Below are 27,238 nucleotides of genomic sequence, written 5' to 3'. Positions count from 1 at the left end.
TCACTCGTTTTTGGATAAATTAAGTACCTGAAGGAAATGGCACCTTGACACAGGGAGAGCAAGCCATCCCTACATGGGATTTAACCCCAGGATACTGGGTAAGTACTGTGACACCAGTAAAAAGTAATGAATTTTTATTATGTGGCAAGAAAATGTTTTAAAAGAAGACTAAAAGATTTATACATATTTATTATGTTTCTTGGTACCAACTAAATTGCCTTTTATTTTTCACTTACCCCTATGTTTCTGTTGCTAATTTACAATTCAGCTCTATTTAATTTCCCCATAATTCACGGAAAAACAAAATAACTGCATACAGAAAGCATCCAGACTCCTTCACATTCTAAATACTATTGTGTTGTAGGTTTAATTTTAAAAGGATAAATCTGACATTTGTGTTAATCAGCCTACACTCTGTAAATGTATGTTTTCAGAAAGGTTTGCTTCTGTCCTTACACTCAGTGCTGCTGTGATGATGATATCTGCCTCCCTGTGACTCTAAACTGCTTGGATTAAATTTAAGATGAAATGTACAGTATAATGTCTCTTCAGTTCTTACCACACATGCTTAATGTCTCCCTCATTAGACCACTGGTGCATGCAACTGCAGCAGGCAATCTCTCTACAAAGCAATGCAATAATTATTCTGAAATAACACAATATTTATTGTGAAATAACACAATTCTTTCACAAAATAACATGAAAGAAATGTTTTGAGCGATGCTTCCATACAGTTCTTTATTAAATATTATTGTACCAGTGAGTCATTTTAAAGAATAGCAATAACAGAAAGTAACCACCGTTTTTCAATAGACTGCATTAAATGGCTGCTTTTTGGCAGCACTTTGCAATGTCGTTTAGTTAAAAACGCAGCCCAAATAGGTTTCAAAGATGATCACGGGGGTCAGCTGGAGCCAATCCCAGCCAACACAGGCCACAAGGCAGGAACAAATCCTTGGGCAGAGCACCAACCCACTGCAGGGCACACACACACACACACACACACACACACACACTAGGGACAATTTAGGATCGCCAATGCACCTGACCTGCATGTCTTTGGACTGTGAGAGCAAACCCATGCAGACGGGAGAACGGAGAGGACCTGGGAAGCGAACCCAGGTCTCCTTACTGCGAGGCAACAGCGCTTATATATTGGCTGATGTCCTGTTATTATTTGGTGGTGTTGGAGGATCTATGACTAACTGTAGTTCAAATTACTTTAACCTAACATTTTCAAAAAAAGTACCAAATGAAGAGTTCAAACATCTCTCTTGTACTACTGTTGCTGTTCCAGACCATGATGGAGAGCAGTTCTGGAGATTTACCGATAAATTATAGTGTCAGAAAAATGAAATCATTAAAATGTGCAGATCACGCCGGCCTGATGTTGTTTTTAGTGTCACATAAATATGTATTTGTTCACGCCATAGTTACAGAGCGACGCTTAGATGCATGTTATATGCTCTACTTTTTTTTTTGGCTGTTTTTTACTTTACAGTTACTAAATCGGCTGGAGAGGTGAGCTGGTGTCGCAGAGTGGTTGCTTGATCTCCTGCATCTCTCCCAGTGTTTGACTACTGGAGATTCAGTTCACCATCAGGAGCAGCTATTGGACAAGTAATAGAAAAAAAGATGTTCCAAATCTACAAGCTGAAGTCACTTCACTCAAATGAAAACTGAAGCATTAAACAAATCAACAAGTGACATCGTACACAATGCTTCTCTGTGTTAAGATGGACAAGTTTGAACTTTGCACTTTTACCAGTGTTTCTCAGTGAAAGATTTGTAAAGTTTAAACCTTTGTTCAGTGCACTCTATTCCAAATAACAAGAAATGCAAGTCTCCTGACAAATGTCCTTGAAGAAAAAGTGCACCAGACTTCAGTAAAATTGTTCCACTGGCTGATGTGGACAGAAAACAAACGTGATCACAGTAAGTTCTTTTCTTATTAAAATCGGAAAGCAATAAAAATGACTTGGTAAACTACAATTTAGTCTGGAAGAAACCAAAGCCCATTTTTGTTGTTCTTCAAGAAGCCCATTCTGCCAACTTTCTTATCTCATGTTCATCCGCATCTATTTGAAAAAAACAGGAACAAAAACAATGGTTTAGGAGAAATCCCCGGAACACTTCACCAGCCATTCTGAAGTCTCTTCAATCCCATTTGGCCTGTCCCAGCAGCACTGGGGGGCAAGGCACCCCACACACCTGCCCACATATTGGGGCAGTTTGAAATCGCAGTTTAACCCTAACCTGCACATCTATTGTGATGTGGGAGGAAAACCCATACGGAGACGGGAATAATAAGCAAACTCCACACAGAAGATGATGTGAGGCTCGGAGCGATGCACTGCTACGCCCCACCACCCCATTTCATTTCTCACCTTTTTGGCTTACTGGTATTGATGGCAACTCGCTTGGGGCACTGGGAAGCTGAGAGGGCTGCAGCTCTTCCTCAATTTCTTCCTGCTTCAGTTCCTCCAGTTCTGATAGTAGCTCATCCTTTAAAGGTAGAGCAGTTACATTTAGCAGCTATCCAAGTATACAAAACAAAACCAAGAGCTGGCAAACGCACACATACACACTCATCTACAAAGCACACACAACATTGTGTGCTTGTTAAGATGTGGGCACGGCTGTCACCTTGGCTCAAGGTGTCCTCATACCTATGGATGTTCTCTTTTCATATTATCTAATTCCATTTACATTGATGTGCCATTTTTATGCCCCCTTAAATTCAGTTCAGGGTCAGTTCAGCACAAGCACAGGTTTTATTTAATTCAGCTGTGGGAAACTCTTAACTAAGCGTGTCCCACCAGACTTTAACCACAGTGTTAAAGCACCAAGCCAGCCTTTGCTTCTCTTTCTTTATCCTGTTCTTCTTCTTCTATTCCTCCTCCAGCAAGCTTTGTCTCTCTCTCCCTCCCAACTCTGGCTCCTGAAGCAGTGGCAGCGGGCTTCTTTTGTCCTGCACCCGGGACTACTTTCGGCAGCCTGTTAGTGCGGTTCAGGTGAGGCGGAAGCCCAATGAAGTAGGGCCCCACAGTCCCTGCAGCACTCCCTGGTGGCACCCACAGAAACTCCCAATTTTTGTTCTGCACTGTCAACTCCCATGTTGCCCTGTGGCAGTCCAGGGTACCACTGAAACCCAGTCGGGCTGCCATCTAGTGCTCTGGGGGAGATAATGCCCTGTCCTTCCATTGCATAGGCATCCCAGCTAGGTATGGGCCCTGGTCGTCTGCCACAAAGGCTAAGTGCATGTTGTTAACTGAGAATTATTACTGACACCTTTCCAGTATTCAATGTTAAAACATGTAACCTTAAACATTTAAGCACACACACTGACACGATTAATCCATGAACGCACAAGGAGAACATGCAAACTCCAAGCAGACCCTGGTGCTGTGAGTCAAGAATGACAGCTCTGTGCTACTACGCTAAATATATGAGAAGACATCTTTACTAAACTTAGTAAATTTTATACTGATTAAAACTAAATGTAATGCCTTATAACTTTAGTTCACTTCTTCTCACTTGATTGCACTCAACACGTGCTCACTTAATCTCTTCCTCAACTGCTGCCAATAGATGAGTGATGCACACCCGTGCACAATATCACCAGCAGCAGCAGGAAGTATCTATCTGAAATAACACAATACATGGTAGGGATAAACTTGTGCACCTTTCCTCCATCCTGTAGGCCTAATAACATGAATTGCTGGATTCTCTGACACGTCTCCTTCGTGAACAATAGGAGACAGCTTCCATATCCTGATTATTTAGCCCATGATGCCCAGACGGCGATCCAAACACTTTAATTTTCTACCAATTTTATTAACGTACACAGTTGTCCTTTTTTATCGGATTTCTTTCAGTTTTCATTTTCTTACCCATTGATGATTCCTATAGTGATGTGAATTATTCTCCTGATGACTTCAGTGGTGTACAAGTAGAGCCCAAACAGAAGGCACTTGGACAGCCAGACCACAGGCAAGCAGACTTAAAGCAGGCCCACTGTGTGGCGTTCCCTCGCTGTTTGCTAGTTTTTATTTATTAGGATGTCACACAACACTACACTCTTGATGACAGCTCATTGGCAAGACAGCTCAACGCATGAGCCAACAGGACAAGTGACCACAAGGAAGACCAAAAAAAAGGCTGACTTGACCGAATCAAAGATGATATATGCAGCAACTTAGCATCGTCCCCCAGGGACGCCATCAACAAGAACAAACAGCAATTGGCGTCTTTGACAGCTGACCCTACATGAAAATGAAAAAACAGCTAGGAAGAAGAAGACGACGCAACACCACAATCTCAAACCTGCTTAGTACATTCAGTCCCTCAGCAGCCTGAAGAGGCAGCCCAGCCATCACAGGACCCACTCACACTGGGGCCATTTTGAGGCTGCCAGTCAACATGACCTGCACATCTTTGGCCATACAGGAGGAAGCTTCACACAGACAACAGCATAGGTGACAGTGCAGCCTACTGTGATGCCATACTGCAGCATTAATTGTTAAATGTAATGTAATGTGTGCCATTCTGCACTTCAGCCCGTCACACAAGTATGTGGGGGGCGTTTGGTCTGAACTTTAGCTATTCTTATGTCATCAGAATGGTTTCATTTAGTTGTTTTTATAGTATTACAACTAAAGCATTTTCACTTTATGTGTTGTTTCATTAACATCATTTTCTCAACACTGTTTTTACATTGGCAGAATGGAGCTCCAGAGTCTTGGGTTCAGATTACAGCCAGACTACTGGCCCTGTGACTTTGCACATTCTCCACAAGTTAACACTTTTTTTTTTTAAATATATAAAGAACCACTCTACTCAGGTGTCCCCCCACATCCTTATGGTATGCATACTGAAATTGTGAATCTGAACTGTCCTGATGTGAGGGACTGTGCTTGGTGATGGGCTAGTGGTCCATGTCTGATTCCTTTCCTGTTCCCATTGATTTCATGACAGATTCCAACCCCTCAAGACTGCGTTGGTTAGTAAAAAGGCAATGGGTGTGCCTCACTATTGCGTCATTATCAAGAGAGTCTCTTTATAAAATGCATAAGTGGATCAGGTGGTCCGTCCATCCACGTAGCCCCCTTAGCATTACGTTTAACCCAGGAAGAATTTTTTTTAACAAGAAAAAATGTGATTACGTGTAACAGACATAGAAATGCCAAAACATCAACATAAATACAGTAGGAAGGGTAAGTCTAGTGTCCACTGCCGTACTGTTGCAGATTTAGTGCACGTCTCTTGTATGACATGATTTCAGACAGCCGCCAGCGCACAGGCCGATGTTGCAATCGGGACAGGTGAAGTGTATTTCTTTGCAGACTTTCCTGGTATAATTTTTTGCACAGAATAGGGTGTAATGACAGTGCCTGTTGATGTGCACCTTGTGTTACTGCAGGCTGTCGCAGAGCAGGGCTTGATGGGTAGGTTTTAATAGGTTGACTTTATTATCTCAGAGGTACTAGGGTGTTGTACCATGTTAGCCATGATGAATGTAGCGAGAAATCGAGCAAAATGACACCTTTTATTGGCTAACTAAAAAGATTACAATATTCAAGTTTACAAGGCAACTCAGGCCCTTTCTTCAGGCAAATTTCATTACAATACATTACATCTTACCAGAAGAAGGGGCCTGAGTTGCACCAAAACTTGAATATTGTAGTCTTTCTCGTTAGCCAATAAAAGGTGTCATTTTGCTCGATTTCTCACTTATCCCAGAGGGAAATTTGTTTGCAGCAGGAAAGTACAAAAACAGAAGACATTACAGTGTGGAAGCCGGCCCAAACACAGACAGGCGGACACCAATGGTTCAAGCACCAACACACGTTTATTTAAAACTGCACACACAACCCAGCACCCCATACCAATCACCCTTAAAGTCCATGACTCTCACAATGCCTTTCCTTTGGGTCCACCTCGCCTCCTCTCCTCTCCTCCCGAGCTCCATCTTTCTTCCTCCCGACTCCAGCCATCGAGTGGAGTGAGGTGGCCCCTTCTATATCCACCCGGACGTGCTCCAGGTGCCTTCCAATGAGCTCCTGTCGGCACTCCCTGGTGTGCCGGAAGCGCCGGCTGTGCATCCGGAAGCATTCTGGGTGTCCCTGGTCGTCTTCCCCCCCCAGCGAAGTGGTAAGGGCCAGGGCTCCTCAGGCATCTGGGTGTCTCATAGTTGTGACCATGGGCCCCTATAGGGTTGAGCTTCCATGCTCCTTTCCCGTGGTCCCCAAAGCCACCAGGGCGGTCGCTCCCTCATAGTCTGGAGGAGGCGTAATCCCTCCTCCGGTCCTTCCGGGCATCCCGGCTGGGTACCACCCCAGCTGCTCGCCACAACAGATATCCAATAGATGAAGAACAAAGACTCAGTTCCTGCAGTCAGTGCTCCACTCTAGACACTAATTTGAGTCCATGTGTTCTCGCTATAGGGGGCCATCTTCACAACAAAGAGATCAACAGACAAACCTTACTAAAGGAGATTGTAATGTGCTGAAAGATGTGGAAATTAGGTGGTACCTCATCAATGTCATCTGCAAAGCCAGTTGGTGTTGATATGGCATCCAAAATCTCCTGACCAATCTCCTGCTGCTCTGTGATTTCAGTCATCAGCTTGTCAATACTGTCAGTGTCCCTGTAATGACCGGACAGAAGCACATTAAAACATTGTCTATCTGTGACCTAAGAGTTGCACATCCATTCATTTTCTGAACCCCATTACCATTTTAGAGTAGCATGGAGCTGGCATCTATCCTGGCAGCATTGGGCATAGCCAACCCTTAATGGGGCACCAGTTCATCACAGAGTGTCCTCATGCAAACAGCCACACTCTTTCAAATGAGGTGATTTTAAAGTCTGCAACATTCAGTAAAAGAGGTATAGCCTAAGCAAATAAGGAGCGACCCAGGCAAGGCACCTTACAGCATTTTGGTCAACTTTAAGATTATTGCAGTATGTGAAAACTGTTCTCTTAATAGAGGTGAAATACTTGCACTGACTGGTAGATATATAACATTTTGTGTAAATTTAATCTTTTTTTTTTATTTTTTTTTTCACTCTTGTTTCCACAAGAAGGGTCACCACCACTCCTGAATTCATCACCATGGCCAGGGGTCCCCAACTCCTTCCTGGAGGGCCACAGTGGCTGCAGGTTTTCATTCTAACCCATTTCTTAATTTGTGACCTGCTTTTGCTGCTAATTAACTTCTTCTGAATTAATTGTAATTGACCTTCTCTTGAAGACGCAGACCCCTAAGTTTGTTTCTTTTTCCTTAATTAGCAGCCAAACAATAATGAGATACAAAATGTGAGCAGCAGACTGTGATCATCATATAATATCTGAAAATACAGAAAGATCTCAGGAATACTGATCTGCTCAGATCCCCAAAACCTTTTAAACAGTGCTCTTCGAAAAGAGAAAAATCATCATTTTTGGAAATGTATGCTATTGCACAATGAGAGCGGCACCAAGCCATGGAATTAAAAAATGGGCTTAATTAACAACAAGACTTGGTGCCTAATTAAGCAGTTGGTTGGAGTTTGATGCCCTGACTTGGTTGGTCTTCTGTTAGCTTACTTACTTCACATTTCATTTCTGTTTGGGTGCCATTTAAGGAAAGAAATGAAGCAATTCAGGGGAACAAATTATAAAAAACAAGTGAGTCAAAATGAAGGGAAAAGGAGTTAATTAGCAGCAAAAACAGGTCACCAATTAAGAAAAGCGTTAGAATGAAAACCTGCAGCCCTCCAGGACCAGAGTTGGGGACCCCTGACCTAGGCCTTCAAAACGCTTACATGCCAGGACCTACATGTTTTGATGTGCCATCTTCAAGGTTGCAGCTGCTGTTGACATGGTGTCTAGAACCTCTCTGGTGGTGGATGCATTTTCTAGGGCTTCCCGCTGATTCTCAATATTGCAGAGTATTCCATCAATTCGGGCCAAATGTTGCTGATATCTTTTCTTACGTTTCAGGGCTTGAAGGGTAACTATTAAAAATGTGAAGGAAAAAAAAAACAATCTGTGAAACGGTGCCACAAAATATTCATATAAGAATTAGTTTCCAAAGCAAGATCATACTGGAAGGCACACTTGTGTTACACTATATTGCACCTTAACATAAGGATAAGTGTCTGTGTTTCCATCCGGTCACCATCTCTCTGTCACTCCAAAAGATGGCACGTCACAAACATTTTTAGCAACACAATGCATTGCATTCATCATTCCAACAGATGGCGCATCACAAACATTAACATTGCTTTTATGACTCCCATATCAAATGGCCTATAACAGACATATGCATTGTATGGCGCACTGTAAATGTTAACGCCAAGGTCTACTTTAATTCCTTAGATTTCAACACATCTTAAGACGGGTAGCACAGCTTAGTTGCTCATAATTCAGCATGTCACTAATTCCACTGGTTTAGGACTGGAATTTTTTAAAGTTACATTTAACCAAAGCTTTCTCCTGGAGAAAAACATCTTTTCCAAGAGCACGTCCATGACTGCGGTCGTCTAATGCTGCTGGGCTAAGCTCTCAGCACCCTCGTGTGTTTGTGTGCTTGAGGCTTTGTTCATGGCCTGCACTCAGAACTGCCAGCCAAGCTGGCACTCACTAACCATGGCCCTCAACCGGACAGGCTCGTTTAAAAATGGATGGGAGAATGGATGAATGTTTTATTGTGGAGAATAAATGGAAAATAAAGACTAAATTGTGTTAATGCTTCAACAGGACCAAAGCTATGGTTTCATGAGGCAATGTTCCTTTCTCGCACAGTAAATCAACAGGTCACCTTTATGTAAAATTGTAAATCTATTAGTTGTATTTTTTTACCAAAGAAATAATATTAAATATGTCCTCAGCTCCTCCTCTGAATGCCTGCTGCTGCTCAGAGTGTAGAAATATGGAATCAGCTGTGCTTTAACTTGGGATTTTTAACTTAGTTTAAAAACTAAACTAGCTGCGTTACTTGGCTTTGCCCGAGAAATTTCATAAAACAATAGCCCCTGTCAGTTAATTGGGTGCACCCCAAGTACTGCAGAACTAATTAAGCGCTTTTGTATACACAATATGTGTGTAGTTTTAACATATTTGTCAGGCAGTGTGGTGTAGTAAGGCTTTGACTACCAATCCTGAAGTTATGCATTCAAATCCCACTACTGACACGACACCACTGTGTGACCCTGAGCAAGTCACTTTACTTCACCTGCCTGTGCTCCAACTGGACAAAAACAAAAGAAATGTAACTAATTGTGTCTCAAATGTTGTAAGTCACCTTGGATAAAAGTATCAGTCTAGTAATAATAATGTTATTACCTCAGTGAATTAATAATTATTAAGTTGTTAGCCAGGAAGTGACTAAGACAACTGAATCACGGATACAAATGGTAGAAATAAGTTTCTTTGCAGGTTTTCTGGACTCAGCCTTGTAGATGGGGTGAGAAGCACAGACATTCAGGAGCAGCTCAACGTAGAGTCACTACTCCTCCGGATCAAAAGGAGCCAATTGAGGTAATCCGGCCATCTGCTTAGGACACCACCCTGCAAAGGAGTCCAACCAGGAGGACACCTCACGGCAGAGCCAGGACGTGCTGTGGAGACTATGGAGTCACTGGGGCTGCGTACTCTTGAACACGCTATGCACAATTGCACATGAGGAAAACACTCCTGCATTAGATCAACTCCTGCTTTTCCTAATGACCTGGCTTTTGTTGATGGCCATTGAAAAATACAATTTTACACGAAACTGTATTCCTTTGAATCGAATCTGGTAATCAGTATGAATAATGTGAAATATGTGCATATAGTTTTGTCATTATTAGTTGTTTACGATTTTCCTTTGTTTTTGCCATACACCATTTCTTTTCATGTTTTTCATCAGTTGTTAGTCCTCTTTTAAAGTACTGTATATGCAGCAGATATGTACCGGTACTCTATGTGTTATGCTAATATATTAACGTAAAAAGTGAGGAGCACAGAGCAGTAGACTTGAGCGCTGTGACACAGTTTCTAAGGCTTCTCCATTAGAAATTCACACACAACTATCAGAGAGTGACATTTCTCCTTTGGAACTTGAAGCACAGCGATCAGAGAACGGGTTAGGATGCTTTCTCTCTTGATATTGTAAGCAACAAAAATGAACAGCGGGGTGGAAGAGAGGCTTCAGTTTTCAGCACTAAGACTAGCGGCTGGAAGTCAACGGAGTGGAATGGATAACCAAAATGAGAGCCAGTAAGCGCCTAAGAGTGCTAACAGTTGAGAGCAAAAAAAACAGTGTCTGCTAACCACTGAGCTTTGAATCTTCCTTGAACTTTGCTGAACTTTCTCTTTCCATTTCAGAGCGTGATCATGTCTCTTTTTTCCTGTCCAGGGGCCACATGTATAAACGGTGCATACGCACAGAAATGTTGCGTAAGAACTTTTCCACGTTCAAATCGCAATGTATAAAACCTACACTTGGCGTAAAGCCACGCACTTTTCCACGGTACCTCATACCTTGTCGACGCAAGTTCTCCGCTCGGTTTTGCAGACTGGCGGCACCCAGCGCCAAAGCAATGCTACTGTTCTTGTGTGATTACTCATTATTTTCCTGACGCAGCTTTATAAATACACCGAAACTAACCGCATATTGTTTATTAGTGTAATGCATCTGATTGTAATTAACTTGTAACAATATAATGGTCCACAGAATGGTCAAACTATTCTAAATACCATAACTGCTTTAGCGTTGTTACTCTCACTGCACCTTCTTCGTCTTTCAGCTCCTCCCGTTAGGAGTTGCCACAGCGGATCATCTTTTTCCATATTACTCTCACTGCACCACTCGGAGTATTTATATCACTGTATCTGAGTGTGAATCACAGCAGCAGCTGATCGGAAAGAGAATTATCGGTATACAGCTTCAAGGACACGCTGTCTCAGCCACTGCAAAACGTTTTAAAGCCTTTCCTGTACGGACCTCGCGGTTCAGAAACAGTTTCATCCCAAGAACTTTAAATGCACTCAATCAATTGCTCCTTGTAGAACTGTTTGTACTTATAAGTACAATCACCCCACTGTAAACTTGCACTACAGTTATAATATCGCACAACCTGAGCCACTTTATAAAGCGTATTTACATATGATGAGGATATCATTTTTAAGGTGAAATGCAGCAAAATATGTTTGTTAAATTATACAGATAAAACTTTAACTTCATTTAAATAATCTATATTCTTCACTGGGAGTGTCGTTAAGGATAGAATAATTAAACATGTACTACGAAGATATTTCAATGTTCTTAAACGTTTTGAAGAATCGGCGCTAAGCTTACAGATGGCTTAACTTCTATTACAGAGCTGATTGTGTGGCGATCGGTTACTTGGGAAAGAAAAGCACTGACTGCAGTGACGGCTACACCAATATATATTGAATATAAAACAGAAAGAGAAAATAACAACACAGCTAAAAATGCAGCGACAAATTTCGGCAAAAGTTAAATGCTTGTGTCATGAGCACGAGGCGGCTATGCACGTGGCCATCCACGTGCATAAGCTACCTTACTGACATGGGCGGGCGAAGGAGCCACCGATTCTTCCTCTGCCCAGTGCCACCACAAGCCTAGAGCCGCCCCTGAGTACTGCTGCAATAAATTATTTCATCAAGTGAAACACATGTTTAATAACGTGCTTTAACTCCTATCATCATGAAAATGACATCACGTATACATCTCAGTATTTTAGTTATTCAGAGAGCTGTAATATCACAATGTAATGGACTCTGTGTCCAGTTGGAGGAAGAGAGCCGGTTTAAGAAGCAAGTAGTGATTCACACACATAGAGCACATACGAGTAGAAGATCAAATACAAAACAAAGCATTTAACGTGCTACTTTAATTACGATGTGATTTGAGAAACTGGTTAATTAAACGATTTTAAGATGAAGTTTATGATGTTCTACTTTAATGACAAAATAAACTACGTGATTAAAGTGGAAATGTCGAGATTGAAGTTGACATTTCGTGCTTTTTCCCCACTGTGTGCCTTTTTTCTCTGTACCCTAATAAGCTTTCATATGACACTCAGACAGTGGGCTACAACTCGCTTTTCACGGCAACTTTGATATGTGACTTCTTTTTATTTCCGCACTGTGCGATTTTGTGAATGTGAGCTTTCAAGTTTCTCCAACACGCTATGTCACTCGATCAACTTCCTTTTGTTGATTATACCACGGTTTATTTGAACAAATAGTATGTTTTTCCTTTGCCTCCACTTGGTATTCGCTGAAATTCTTATATTTTCCCCGTGCTTTTCCCATTGTCTTTTCACAGAAGGCTGCGCTTAAGGGCGATTTATATTGATTTGCATATTCAAATAGGCGTAATTCTGGGAGGATTTGGGCGTTACATATGCGGCGCGAAGCGTTAGTTTTCACGCTGATCGGGATTTATGTAGCGGAAGAACGTGGAAGTTGGAGTACGCACAGATTCCTGCATCTGGATTTTTCTGTGCGTAAGCACATTTCAGCTTTTGTGCTTACGCCATGTTATAGTGCGAGTTCTACGCACGGCGTTATACATGAGGCCCTAGGACACCACCTTAGCTTCAGTCACCCATCCACCCTAATGGTGGCCTGTCAATTGCTGCTGCTGTGTCCTTCATTTGATATAATGTATTAAGCCGATCTCCAGAGGGACTTGATTTGGTTTGGGTGGTGCAGTGGTTAACCCTGCTGTCACATTAGGACATTAAAACAATCTAGATGAGAACAGGCCTTTCAGCCCAACAAAGCTGCACATACGTCTGCTAAAATAACATCATGTTAAGTATTGAAAGTCACTAAAGTCCTACTGTCTACTTGATAGCTTAGTCCAAGTGTCTATCATTCTTGGTGTAAAGACAAACTTCCTAATATTTGTGCAAAATTTACCCTTAACAAGTTTCCAACTGTATCTCCGTGTTCTTGTTGTTTTCGCTCTGAACACCCTGATCTTCCTCCCAAATTTCCCAAAGATATCCAGGTGAGTTTAAATGGCGGCTCCATATTGCTATCCCATTATCCCACCATGCAAGTGGAGTGATGCCACGAACCCCTTAGTGCTGCCAACTGCAAGATATGTCAAAATCAACGTAACCAGCTCTGTGGTTAATAATAGGGTCCTGGGTTCAAATCCTAGACCTGCCCATGGTCGGTGTACAGTTTACAAACAGTTTCCTCCATGTGCTCTCGTTTCCCCTCCACATCTGTAAGATATGCATTTCAGTTTAGCTAGTAACTTAAAGGCTGACCAGAGTGTAGGTTTGTGCATGAGTGCTGTGTTGCCATATATCGCAGGTTGACCACAAACCAAATTTAAAAATAAAATCATACAGATATACAAATGTTTGCATGTATTTTGTATGTTTAAACTGGAGCACAAACAGGTTAATGGGCTGGAGGTGCCAATTAAACCAGTAGCCATCTGATTTAGAGTCCAGGGGGCTCATGTATAAAACTCAATTCATGCTCCGAAATGTGCGTAAGCCATTTCTTCTACAAAAGTCGTGATTTATAAAAAAAAAAATTGTTGTAGAAATCGGCTGAAAGTCATGGAAAGTTTCAACCATCCGAAAGTGCCGCACAAACTTTTGCTGTTGGCATTTTAGTGTCTCCAGGCGGCAGGGTGATGAAGTGAACGGAAAATCTTGTTTCATTGTACATTTCAAGGCATGTCAGTCACATCCATCCATCCACCCATCCTTGTCCTAACCTTGTAACGGAACAGGGATCATGGGATTTTTTTTGTGTGGTGGTCTCTGCAGTGCTGTAATGTAGACCCCAATTCAGCACAGCACTCCAAGAAGACGGCTCTGGGACGTCTAAATCAGCTGTTAAGCCGGGACCCAAATGCCGTTAATGATATCTAACTGACAGAAAATGTTTGTTTTTAATTTTATGTATTTTAATTGTGACAAAATAAGCACCTTCTTAATTTAAGAAGGTAGAAAATATAGGCATAGCATAAAATATGAGTGTGACTTGACTGATTTAAAAGTTGGAGCGTTTTCTGTTATTTATTTACCTTACCAAAGAGATTTTGTTTCTTAAATGTTTTGTCGCAGGGGTTATGTGTGATGTGTCCTGAAGGTTTGTTCACCCCACCACGCAGCGCAGGCGGGCATCAGCCACAGCCAAGCACACTACTGTTTCAACCTCTCGGGCGGAGTACTGACAGTCTGTTTTGTCGACAGGAGCATCAATCAGGTGTGTAAAAGAGGAAAATACTGTAGACAGCATTTTCAAGTTGAAACAGTGAACTAACCTGTAACTGACATTTTACGATGCAGTTCTTGATCTGTTTTAAGGATTGGCGAGGAGTACAGATTGCAGTAATCATTGATCCATTCATCCTCTAAACCCACTTATAAAGGGCAGGGGGCGACTGGAGCTTACCCTAGCAAGGCAGGAAAAACCCCTAGACAGGGTGGCAGCCCATCTCAGGCTGAATACACACACACACACACAAAGGGATGATGTAGCTTTGCAAATTCACATTTACTGAAGTTAAGTTTTCTGTGTTATTCCATGGTTTAACTCTTTAAGGGCTTAATATTTTGTTTTGAAAAGCACAATTTTCATAAAATCATACAAAGCTATGGTTTCACACAGAAATCAACATAAAATGTCTGTTGCTGCGTGCTGTGGCCACCAGTTCATCGGGAATGTGCGGCTGGCTGGCTACCAGGCTGTCTTCGCATTAGAGGGGTGGTCGCGGTTCATCACAATCTGGTTTGTACCCCGTCATTGTTACTGTAGGTACGTCGGCTACACGAACCTGTTCAGCAACACAATCAGCTGGGTGCCGATCACTTGATGCTGCTACCTCACACATTGGCTTTCGATCACAAAACTGGAGTCCAATTCAGAGGCTAATCCAATGATAATATGCAAAATATCGTCCACGGAGTGTTTTGCTTTACGCATCTCACTTCGATCTCTCTCCAGATGTCGATGCCATTTTCGCTGGTGTTTGCTCCTCGCAGGGAATCTCGGTCAAACCGATGAAGATAACTTTCCTTCTAGTAAAGAGAGTCCAACTAAAACATAACGGTGGGTTTTGTCACCGTTTACAGTTGATTACCACCATTGCCCTTCTTTCAACAAAAGTTCTCATTCGTCCTGAAAGAGTTAAACTAAAGAAGTCACTCAGGAACATGGCTACATTTATATGATAATTAGGTCATGAATATTCATGAAGGGTGTTTTTTAAGCCATACATGGTTACTGGTGGGAGGTGACTTGGCGTACCTACAAGTGCATACATGAGCACATAGTTACGAGTTGATCAGGGATTTATTAAGGAACTTGACGTAGGAACCGGCATACGTACAGTTTAATAAATTAGTTTTGGGTTTTTTTGCATACACAGTTTTTGCCTTTCTAGCAAAAGCAAAATGTTTCTTGATGCGCCAGATCTTTGGCCACTGCACCACACTACCCACATTACAAATACTTGAAGGGATGCTCTTATTTTTAAAGGAAAATATCTTGTACTTTTATCTGTACTCATAACGTGGCTGTTTATACACTGAAAAAAGTATAACATTGATGTTGTTCATTCAACGTAAATTTTCTCTTCCAAGCAACTTAGGATTAGTCATTCAGTGTTGCAGCTTGAAATATTTGGTTTCAGATCTCAATCAAAGTAAAAAAAATTGTGCCAAATTAAGTTATGGTGGAGGGAATAAACGTAAAAATCCTATTTCATTTAACATTTAGGTTGTTCATGTGCTGTGTTTGAGGGGCCGTTTGTATATTCTTTCGGTCGAACTTTCCAGTTTGATGGCTTTCCAACTGCCAAAAAAGAAGAACAACTTAAAAAATAGATTTACTTCAGTAAAAAAAAAACAAGTGAATTGCACCCAATCACTCTAAATGATTTGCCTCAACTTAAAAATTGTGGGATCAATAAGCTAAAAAGAATTATATTGGTTCAGATTGAAAATATTAAGTGTGAATCATCACATTTTTTTCAGTGTAGACTGAACAGAAAACAGGCGCCTGTATTGTAATACAACATTAAATCACAGTGGACTTCATTTTAATTTTCAATTCCACCCCTTAATGTTAACATTATACAGTTATTGTCTGTTTTACCGGCATTTTTATCACTCTTTAATTTAATATTTTTGTTTATCAGTATGAGGCTGCTGGAGTATGTGAATTTCCCCTTGGGATTAATATCTATTTATTTGACATTTTAACAGTGGCACTTATTAAAAATTAACTAAACTGATTACAAGTATAAACCTGAAAATGATTGATCACATAAGCACACCCCCCCACCCCCTTAACATGATAAACCTCACCAGTCATGACTGGTGCAGTTAGTTTTAGATGTCACATAATTAGTTCAATGGAGACTACCTGGCTGTGGTCGAGGGGTTTCAATTGATTGGAGTCTACATGCACCTTACCTGGAAAGTCCAACTAGTGCCAAGTCAGTATGGCGGGCTGAAATACACAATGAAGTCAAAGCACCACTCCAAGAAACTGAGTAAAAAGGCGACCAATACAAGAAAATACCCAAGTCACTGAATATCCCTTGGAGTCCAACTAAGTCAGTGATTAAGAGAGGAAGCGTTTGGCACAGCTGGAAATCTGCCTACAAAAACTGAGTGCTTTTGCAAGCAGACGACTAGTAAAATAAGCCACCAAGAGACCTATGAGAACTACAACACCTGAGACTGGATAGACTGTGCAGACAACAACTGTTGCTTTGGTGCTTCACCAGTCACAGTTTTATGGAAGAGTGGCATCTGAAAAAAAAAGAAGACATGTGATCTCAGCTAGAGTCTATCAGAAGCTACATGGGAGACTCTGAAGTCAGCTGAAAAAGTGGCCTGCATTCTCATGGGAGTAAACCAGACATTGTATGTTATTAAAGACTCACCACCTCCAACATGAAGCATGGTGGCAGCAGCAGCAGCAGCAGGCTTTTAAAGGCTTGTGAGGGTAATAGGTAAAATAAATGCAGGGACATCCTGGAGGATAATACGATGTAATCAACAAGAAACCTGCACCTTGCAAGAAGATTTATTTTCCAGCAAGAGAACAACCACAAGCATAAAGTCAAAGCTATACAGGAATGACATTAAAATAACAATATTAATGTCCATAGAGTCAGGGTCCAGAGCCCATATTTATCAAGCATCTCATAATTATTCCTAGGAATTGCCCTAAAAGGTCCAACAGGGATCATAGTTTGTCCAACCTCAGAGCAGGACATAAGAAGTTATTGTATGTAGCATCCTATTCGTACTCCCAGATACAAGTAGGAGTTTGTATTTGAGAATGAATGACATTTTATGTCAGGCCAAGTTGCAAAGTGGAACTCATGATGACATTTTTTAGTTTCCTTGGAACTCATGACAACACCGTAGTTTTTAGATATTAGCGCTACGGCTTCAGAACAAAAATAATAATAACAACAATATTAAAACAAGAAGGGAAACATAAGGCAGGGCATGTAATTGTTGCCACTTCACAACGTCATCTTAAATAATACTGTAAAAAGCACCAAGATAGGAAGACTGAAATGCACACTGAATGACAGTAAAGCTCGATAACAGGCGTGTTTATTTATAAAGGAGTAATCCACAACCGTACTTGCAGATGAACTACCTTCCAGCTCTTATGGCCACAGGATGTGCCTTATAAATGAGCCATTACACTGAAACTGGCCGCTGCTATAAGTCACGTTCATTTTCAAGGTAGTATGGTGTGCCATGCCTCTTTCTGTGATCCTCCCTTAACTTCTGCTGGGCTTCACTCATCCAGTGGTCTAAGAGTCTGCACCTGCCTTACTGAACTTCCAAAAGTCGACAAGATTTTAACGAGTTCTTCAAAAAAAAAAATGGGGGAAAATTTTCAGTGCCCAGATGTGCAAAGTTGTTAAGACAGAGAGACCTGTACAGGCACACAGACTCAAGGCCGTCATGGCTGCCAAAAGTGCATCTAACTAAACACAAACTTCAAGGAGGTGAACAGTTATGTGATTAATTATTTTGCGTTTTATATTTGTAATTTATTTAGATTAATTTGTAGAGAAATCTATTCACTCTGCCATTAAAGAATCGTTTTATGTTGATCAATAACAAAAAAAAGCAAAATTAAATCTGTGCTTCAGTGTTGTAAAATAATACGTGAAAACTTGCAAGAGTTGAATAGGCACTGCCAGTAGATCGCTCAGGCTAGATTCCACCTACGGTTCTTCAGTGTTATACGAGTGCATTGGAGGCGACAGTGCCACTTAATATCAACGGCTCACTCTCATCCAACACCTTCAAAATTCGGGACAGTTTCACGAAACGTCACCAGGACGCTCCAGTTGCTCTTACCCCTCTTGTTTCTGATTCCGTTCTGTTTGGCTATTAATAATTCTTTACTTATTTTCTGTTCCAAGAAGTCCTGTCTCTTTTTTAAGATTTCCTCTGTGTCCCGCAGCTTTTGTATCGCATCTTGGGAACTCGAATCTGCGTTCATCGCGGTTTTACCTGAAACGATCCCAAGAAACGGTGAGATTCAAAGTTATGGTTGCTTCAAACGTAGTTTTCGTGGTCATTTGGAAAGATCTGCCTTTACCAAAAAGTGTCGAGAAGCCACTCGTGTTCGCCTCGCTTAAGAAACTAGCCTCCCAGACACGGACAATTCCGGCACTGGTACTATCAGAAAATACGGCCGAAAGATACTAACTGCTTTTTTAATCGTGTGATTTGACGAAAAGAGCGACAGGAGCTCGGACAGTTGTTGGGCGGGTCCCTAATATCTGATTGGCTAAACCCGAATGAGGAGGCGAGTCCAAATTGCCAACCAACGAATCAAATACAATTGTTGAAAGTGGGAAGGTACTATGTGAATTAGGAGATATGGCACTAGAGTTAGACTTCAATTTGCCAGTACTGTACTGAGAAAAGGGTTCGGGTAGTTGAAGACTGGCACTCCTGCAAGCCATAAAAATAGAAATAGAGGGAGAAGAGAAGTTGTATAGCTTTTCCAATTTGAAAAAGAAAAGGAACTGAAAACGTTTTCGACACGAAACAATGGCACAACAGAATCAGGTATGGACTCATAGAATAAAATATCTGTATATTTAAAGAAACTTCAGAGCCATTAAACTGAACGAATTAGGTTTATATTATATATAGCGTACGCTACGAATCCAATTGTTTTGTATTTAACGTCATTAGTGACACTGGCTAGATATCCTATTTCTAAACATATTATAATTAATTCGTTTTCCCATTTATTATTACCTTTTAATAGCTGCGTCTTATTTCAATTGTATTAACTTTTTAACTTATGTATATATTTTTGTGTATCTGAAATGTTAGTGTACAATATGAAGTTATTAACATTTGTTATATATCCTATATAACATTGATTTTCCAGTAATTGGAGAGTTAAATCAGCTATATTTTTTATAAAAGCATGACAGCGCATTCCGCCGAATTAGTTTTACATATTATTTTTGTCTTGATTTCCACAGCCACATTTCTCCATAAGGGCAGAGAATATAAAACCAACATTGAATAAATATCAAAATGAGTCCGAGTGCCCTCTTTACAAAAAGCAGGGAGAACACGGCATCCTGCTGCCTCACCTTCAGAGCCACGAACCCCGCCTTGTAAAGTAATGCAGGTAATTAGTGTGCCAGGAGTGTTTTTATTATGCATGTGTGTTTTATGGAAAAAAAAATAACACTAGGCTAATTTCCTTACAAAGATTACTGATTGTTAAATTTTTGAAGTAGAACTTTTCAAATAAAATTTCAAAAGCTGAGCAAATCCTGCAGTTTCCATTTTTTGGCAGGTTTTACTTTCTACAGATTGAGCACATTGTGTGTTACAAGTGGCCATTTCCATTGCTTTTGTTTAAAAATGATTGTCGATAGTTTGCTGTATATCTTAGTATTTGTATTGTATTAGGAGGGCCTTCCAAGTCAGATGAATAGTTATGACTGTGGAATTTGTCATGTCCATGGTATAACCATTTCATATTATAATTATATTTTAGTGTATATCTGTATTTAATGTTGTGTTCAGGATTGAAAATGACCATTTTGTGGTTTCTCTGTAGAACATCCTATATGTTGTCCTTGAGGCCTCCTTTGATTTTTATGGTATGTCTCAACTTTTGTCCTCTCATCTTTCATTGTAGCATTTGTGGAGGGAGGATTATATTTGGGGCGGCACGATGGCGCAGTGGGTAGCGCTGCTGCCTCGCAGTTAGGAGACCCAGGTTCGCTTCCAGGGTCCTCCCTGTGTGGAGTTTGCATGTTCTTCCCGTGTCTGCCTGAGTTTCCACCGGGTGCTCCAGTTTCCTCCCACGGTCCAAAGACATGCAGGTTTGGTGCATTGGCGATTCTAAATTGGCCCTAGTGTGTGTGTGTGTGCCATGTGGTAGGCTGGCACCCTGCCTGTGGTTTGTTTCCTGTGTTGACTGGGACTGGCTCCAGAAGACCCCCGTGACCCTGTAGTTAGGATATAGCGGGTTGGATCATGGATAACTGGATTATCTCAGGTTGTGGATTCCTGTTTTTATCACTGTCTACAATTTGTATTGGGTACTTGCATTGAGTTCATGTTAATTATTTTTTTAATTTTAACATTGCACTGGGTGTGAAGAGGATAGACAGGATTAGAAATGAGGACATTAGAGGGGTCAGCTCAGGTTGGACGATTGGGAGACAAAGTCAGAGAGGTGAGATTGCGTTGGTTTGGACATGTGCAGAGGAGAGATGCTGGGTATATTGGGAGAAGGATGCTAAGTATAGAGCTGCCAGGGAAGAGGAAAAGAGGAAGGCCTAAGAGAAGGTTTATGGATATGGTGAGAGAGGACATGCAAGTGATGGGTGTAACAGAACAAGATGCAGAGGACAAGAAGATATGGAAGAAGATGATCTGCTGTGGCAACCACTAACGGGAGCAGCCGAAAGAAGAAGAATAGAATTTTAAAAATCAATTCTGAAACAAACCGAAAGCCAATGAAATGAGGTCAATATTGGTGAAATATGGTCACGCATACGAGAGCCAGTCAAAGTTCTGGACTAGTTGTAGGCGTCATAACGAGACCAGATCAACACCTACATACAAAGAATTGTCCAAACGAGAAGTTATGAAAGCATGGATGGTCTTTTCAAGATCATTAAAAGAAAGAAAAGTCTTAACCCTAACTAAAAGTCTCAGCTGCAAAAAGCTGCATTTAACGTCAGAATTTATCTTTCTGTCGAGTTTGAAAGAGCTGTCAAAGATCACACCTGGGGTCCTAACTGAAGCTTTATGATGTATGGCAGGGGGTCCAAGAGCAACATCAGGGACACTCATTGAGCTTTTGAACACCACAATCTTAAGTTTTATTATCATGTACTTTTAAGACATTCATTGCCATGCAGGTTTTAATGGCATTGAAGCACACATGGAGGGTCTGTATTGTCTTGCTCTGCTTTGATTTTAGTGGCAAAAAGAGTGTCATCAGCATAACAGTCCAAGGAGAAGCCATACTTGTTAACAGTGGAGCCTAATGGTAACAACATGTATATCAGAAAGAGAACTGGTCCAAAGATGGAACCCTGCAGAACCCCACAAATAAGGGGGCTTAAGAAGATGAGAAGTCACCCAAGTGATGAAATCATTTAAGGGTACTGTTCATGGGAGGATATAAGAATCGTGTGATCCACAGTATCAAAAGCTGAGACGAGATCTAGCAGTACAAGAATGGCAGAATGTCCAGCGTCAGTAGTTTGGAAGAGGTCATTGTAAACCTTTTAATGAGACTGTTTTAGTGCTGTAACAAGACCTGAATCTGGATTGGAATTTTGCCAGACAACTATTTTCATCTAGAAATGTTTGTAATTGAACAAGGACAGCTTTTTCTAAGGCTTTAGAAAAAGAAGGGCAGCTTGGAAATTTGACAGATTAGAGGGTTTCAGATTTAGTTTTTAATAAGTGGCAGCAGGACACCAGGCACATGTGGCAGGGATTCAGGCCGTAATGGACTATAAAATAACAGCCCAGGTTGAGGACACCGGGACACCAGGTTGGCTCTATCCATGACTGGCTTAAATGAGTTCTATGGCAGATTTGGGGCACTGAATCGTACACCAGGGTAGAAAACCACCTCCCCTGAGGGTGAGAAGGTGCCTAGACTGTGCACAGCTGATGTGGGGAGGACACTGAGTAGCGTCAACCTACATTAAAGCTGCGGGACGTGATGACATTCCTGATCGTTGTGTTAAAAGCCTGTGCTGTAGAGTTGGCAGATATTTTTTACAGACCTCTTTGTAACATCTCCCTCCAGCAGAATGCTGGTCCCTACACCACAGTTTAAGAATGACACATTCATCCCCGTGCCCAAGAAAACAACCGTAACCTGCTTCAGTGACTGCCGGCCTGTGGCACTGACGTCTGTCATATGGAAGTGTTTTAAAGGACTAGTCATGGGTCACATTAAAGCTAAGCCTCCCACCTTCACTGGACCCCTTACAGTTCGCATATCATGCCAGGCGGTCCTCAGATGACACGAGCACACTTACTCTACACACCCTCCTAACAGCTACGCCAGGACTTTGCTTATCAACTTCAGTTCAGCCTTTAATACAATCCACCCGCAGCAGCTGATCGTGAAACTATCTCTGCTCAGATTGAACAGCTCACTTTGTAACTGAATCTTGGACTTCTTGTCGGAGAGCCAACAGACAGTACGTGTTGGCACTAAGACACTGCACTCCGTCAAACTGAGCACATTTATAAAGTGAAGTTAAAAATCTGAATCAAAATTTTAGTTCAGCTCCAAAATAAATGAAAGACAATCTGTGGAAGTAAGGCGCAGAGGGTGCAACTTTCAATAATACAAATGTTTAAATATCTTCAGAAAAACATTTGATAAGTTAGAGCGGGGGTCCTCAATCACGTACCTGGACGGCCGCAATGGCTACGGGTTTTCATTCCAGCCAGTGTCCTAATTAGAACTCGGTCCTTGCTGATAATGAAAGTTGGTGTTTAGCTCTCTGCCTTGTTAGTGTCTTTACTCATCAGATACAAAGTTTAGTTATTTTATAGATCAGAGGTCCTCAATTACAGTCCTGGAGGTCTGCTATGGCTGCAGGGTTTCACTTTAACCAATTTCTTAATTAGAACCCCTTTATTTACTACTAAAGCAAAACATTTTTGGGCTCAATTTTAGTTCTCTTGCCTGTTACCATTCAGAACCCTTCATTGCCTATTTTAGTTTTTAGCAGCTGCTTTTAAGTTTTATTTGTTGCCTGTTTTCTTAATCAGACTTTAGTTAATAATGAGATGCTGATAACCAATAAACCAACAGCTCTTCAGCTAATGTGCTCACCATGAATTATGTTTAGACATGAATGACAGGAATTGGAAAGGCCATTAAATTTAAATCTATTCTGGTCCACAAAACACATGGATAACGTTCTCACAGAAGGAAACTCTACAGCGCAATTAAAATTGCTCTTGGATTAATGTAAGCATTAAGAAGCTAAACAGTTCAATACCAAGTTTCATTATCAGCATGGACTGCTTTCTAATTAGCAAACTAGTTGGAATAAAAACCTGCAGCCACTGCGGCCCTCCAGTACTGTGATTGAGGCCCCCTGAGTTACATTCTCAGTCTTTGGTCCTGTTTAAACAGTTACAATTCACTACGTGTTATACCTGTCTTGAGTACATATGCCCCATAAATCTGGAATCTTGGTTACTCCTAAAGGATATCGAGCAAGGACCTTAGCTACTTGAAACAGAGCCCAAATAAATGTAAATATCCACTCTTATTTCTTGTATCTGGATAGAGGTACCCTAGAGGGGACTGGGTGGTCTCTTGGTCTGGAACCCCTACAGATTTTATTTTTTTCTCCAGCCTTTGGAGTTTTTTGTTTTTTTCTGTCCACCCTGGCCATCGGACCTTACTTATTCTATGTTAATTAATGTTGACTTATGTTTATTTTTTATAGTGTCTTCTATTTTTCTATTCATTTTGTAAAGCACTTTGAGCTACATTGTTTTGTATGAATATGTGCTATATAAATAAATGTTGATTGATTGATTGATTGAACCAAAACGATCAGACATATTTTAATCCTGTGCAAAATTGAATACACAGTATAACCGTTATAAATTGTTTAGAGGTAACCAAGATACCATTCATTCATTCACTCATTGTCTAACCTGCTTAGACCAGACCAGAGTCACGGGTGGGGTGCTGGAGCCCATCCCAGCCAGCACAGGGTGCCAAACCCTAGATAGGGCGCCAGTCTATTGCAGGGCATACACACCCATACCTCAGCCACTTTTTAACCTGCATGTCTTTGGACTGTGGGAGGAAACCCACACAGAGAAGGGGAGAACATGCAAACTCCACACAGGGAGGAGCTGAGATGCAAACCCTGGTCTCCTTAATGCGAGCCAGCAGCGCTGCCATCATGCCGCCACCAAGATACCAACAGTATACGAAAATACGGAATTATTTAATAAGTACTGGTACTTCAAGTATTAAACACCTTACTCACTCAAGTTATATAATCTTAAAAAACATTTACCAAAACATGCATTTATTTTTATGTCGCATAACTCTTGCTTTTGTAATATTCCCAGGAAGAACAATTATACATTAAAATCCAGGAAAACATTTGAAAGTTTAATAACCATCCATCCATCCATTATCCAACCCGCTATTTCCTAACTACAGGGTCACGGGGGGGTCTGCTGGAGCCAATCCCAGTCAACACAGGGCATAAGGCAGGAAACAAACCCCAGGCAGGGCGCCAGCCCACCACAGGGCACACACACTAGGGACAATTTAGAATCGCCAATGCACCTAACCTGCATGTCTGTGGACTGTGGGAAGAAACCCACGCAGACACGGGGAGAAGTTTAATAACTCCCCCTGAAATTTATTAACATTATAATTGAAGTGTTGAACAAACAAGGGCAGAGTCGTGGGGTCCAGCGGTAGTGGGGCATCTGTTGGTGAAGAAAGATTCACTAATCTTGACTTTGCTGACAATGCTGTGATCTTCGCAGGCTCTGATCGGGGCTCTCGAGAGACTGAGCGAGGAGTCTGAGTGTCTGGGCTTGCAAGTCTCCTGATAAAAACCAAAATCCAGGCCTTTAATGACCTCTTGGGCACAGCCATCAGCAGTGTGTCTGTCTGCCGAGAGTCAACCTCGTTGAAAGGTTTACTTACCTTGGCTGTGACGTTCATGTCTCCATTGACTCCAACTATCAAGTCAGTAAACGGATTGGAAGAGTCTGGGGGGTCATGAGGTCGCTGGAAAGGGGTGTGTGGCGCTCCCGATATCTCTGCAAAAGGACAAAGGTCTAATTCTTTAGAGTCCTGGTGCTTCCTGTCTTGCTATATGGTTGTGAGATATGGATGCTATCTAGTGACCTGAGATGAAGACCGGCCTCCTTTGGTACCGTGTCTCTCCGGAAAATCCTTGGGTACCATTGGCTTGACTTTGTGTCCAATGAGCGATTACTCCTAGTGTTCCAAATGAGGCAAATTACCTGCATTGTGAGGGAGCGTCAGTTACGGCACGATTACCCAAGGGTGATCTGGTTCACAGGATCCGAATTGTTGAGGACCCAAGTGGCAGGACCAGGCCAAGAGGATGCCCACGTAACTCCTGGCTGCAGCAGATAGAGGGTCATTTCTGGAAAATGGAACTGGACTGCGTCTCTGCCTGAGGAAGAACAATTTTAGATGGGCCACTCCATGTATTTAATCCCTCACACCTTTTCTAAATAACTAAAAGCCAAATTTTAGGTTGATTGGATGAAATGGATATTTTACAGGAAAATGAAGAGAAAACTGTTGTATGTAGAGGTGTTATTTTATTTGAATAGGGAATCCAACTATTAACCTTTGTGTTCACAAGAATTCCTTATGAAACCTTTGAAATCATTTTGGGCTGAGAAAACCCCGACATATGAGATACCGTTTGACTCATCTTGATGTCAAGTTATACCAGTCCTCGAGCTTTTCAAGGTTCCCCCTTTTTTCCCCCTCTAAACCCGAAAACCCCTCATTTGTGGGCCATTTGAGGACCATATTTTGTGCAACAAAATTGCACCATTATTGTAAAGAGTAAACTAACAAGTGTCTTCAGCAAAAATGATCAGAAGGTCTTGAAGGTGTGCATCCCTCATCAGACTACCCCAGGGGCTTACCCTCCAAAATGTCATACAAGGGGTCAAAGTCACTCCTTTTTCATAACATGTCAAAAAAAATGGGGTTTGTTTAATGAAGGCATGTAGAGTGTTTTGTTTTTATGGTAGATCAAGGTTGCCAGTCACGCATATGGGAATGTTTTTGATATTTGATTCTTTACTGGTGGTCCTAGCCATCTAAGTGCCACTCCTAGAAAGCCACGCCATTTTAAACATAAGCAAGTGGGCATCATTTTAGTCAATTTCAAGATTGGAAATTATGAATATGATGCTATTTTTGATTCTTTACTAGGAATGTAGTACTCTATGAACCTCTATCAGAGGGTGAAAAATTACCAAATTTAATTATATTCGAGAATATTTAGACTTTAAACATTTAAATTGAAGTACACACTTTAAAATATTTGACACAACTATCCTTGTTTATTATTCTTAATGAAGTAAATCATTAAATATCTTCTGATCTCCCTAAATTAGGGTTGTTTATGCAAATTCATATTTTTCTATTCATTCATTTTCTGAAACTTTCTTACTGTAACGCAGGGTGTGGTGCTGTGAAGTGAGTACTGTACTCCTAGTTGGGGTGTTGCTTCATTACAGCAGGCTAAATCGGAGTCCACAATTAACCTACATTGCATATTGGAAATGTAGCAGCAAGAGAAGATTCACGAACACAGCGGCTTGGTGACACGTGCCAGTACTCCTGTCAGCAGAGTGTTGCAGCAGTCCAGACCAAAGCCTGTAAAAGGATATGTGTTACTTACTCTGTCAGATATGATTTGATTTTGTAGATGCTGAATAGAGTGAATCTGCAAGACAGACAGACTGTTGCAACAACAACAACATTTATTTATATGGCGCATTTTCATACAAATGATGTAGCTCAAAGTGCTATATGTAAGAATTAAAATAAGAGAACACTAACATAGAATAAAAGTAAGGTCTGATGACCAGGGAGGACAGAAAAACCAAAAAAAAACCTCCAGACGGCTGGAGAAAAAAAACAAAAAATCAGCAGGGG

General features: G+C 41.2%; 2 protein-coding genes across 2 annotated transcripts in view; one reads left to right on the top strand and one right to left on the bottom strand.

The window, feature by feature from the left end:
• Positions 1 to 1,882: 1,882 nt before the first annotated feature.
• LOC120525552 (charged multivesicular body protein 4a-like) lies at positions 1,883 to 18,722 on the bottom strand. The gene is made up of 6 exons (XM_039747946.1): positions 18,617 to 18,722; positions 18,373 to 18,528; positions 7,824 to 8,001; positions 6,535 to 6,649; positions 2,388 to 2,505; positions 1,883 to 2,078 (listed from the first exon to the last, which is right to left on the bottom strand). Exons 2-6 carry the CDS (start codon positions 18,515 to 18,517, stop codon positions 2,032 to 2,034), a joined length of 603 nt encoding a protein of 200 aa, XP_039603880.1. The 5' UTR covers positions 18,518 to 18,528; positions 18,617 to 18,722; the 3' UTR covers positions 1,883 to 2,031.
• A 237-nt stretch (positions 18,723 to 18,959) lies between these two features.
• LOC120525540 (GMP reductase 2) overlaps positions 18,960 to 27,238 on the top strand; it is a 49,454-nt gene continuing 41,175 nt past the window's right edge. The window contains exons 1-2 of the mRNA XM_039747925.1: positions 18,960 to 19,092; positions 19,521 to 19,672. Coding sequence (XP_039603859.1) covers positions 19,667 to 19,672 — 6 coding nt within the window. The 5' untranslated portion in view covers positions 18,960 to 19,092; positions 19,521 to 19,666. The remainder of the gene's footprint in view (positions 19,093 to 19,520; positions 19,673 to 27,238) is intronic.

The sequence above is a fragment of the Polypterus senegalus genome, chromosome 1 (assembly GCF_016835505.1).
Source record: "Polypterus senegalus isolate Bchr_013 chromosome 1, ASM1683550v1, whole genome shotgun sequence".
NCBI lineage: Eukaryota > Metazoa > Chordata > Cladistia > Polypteriformes > Polypteridae > Polypterus > Polypterus senegalus.
Note: the sequence above shows the minus strand (reverse complement) of the source record. Positions and strands in the feature narration are given on the sequence as shown.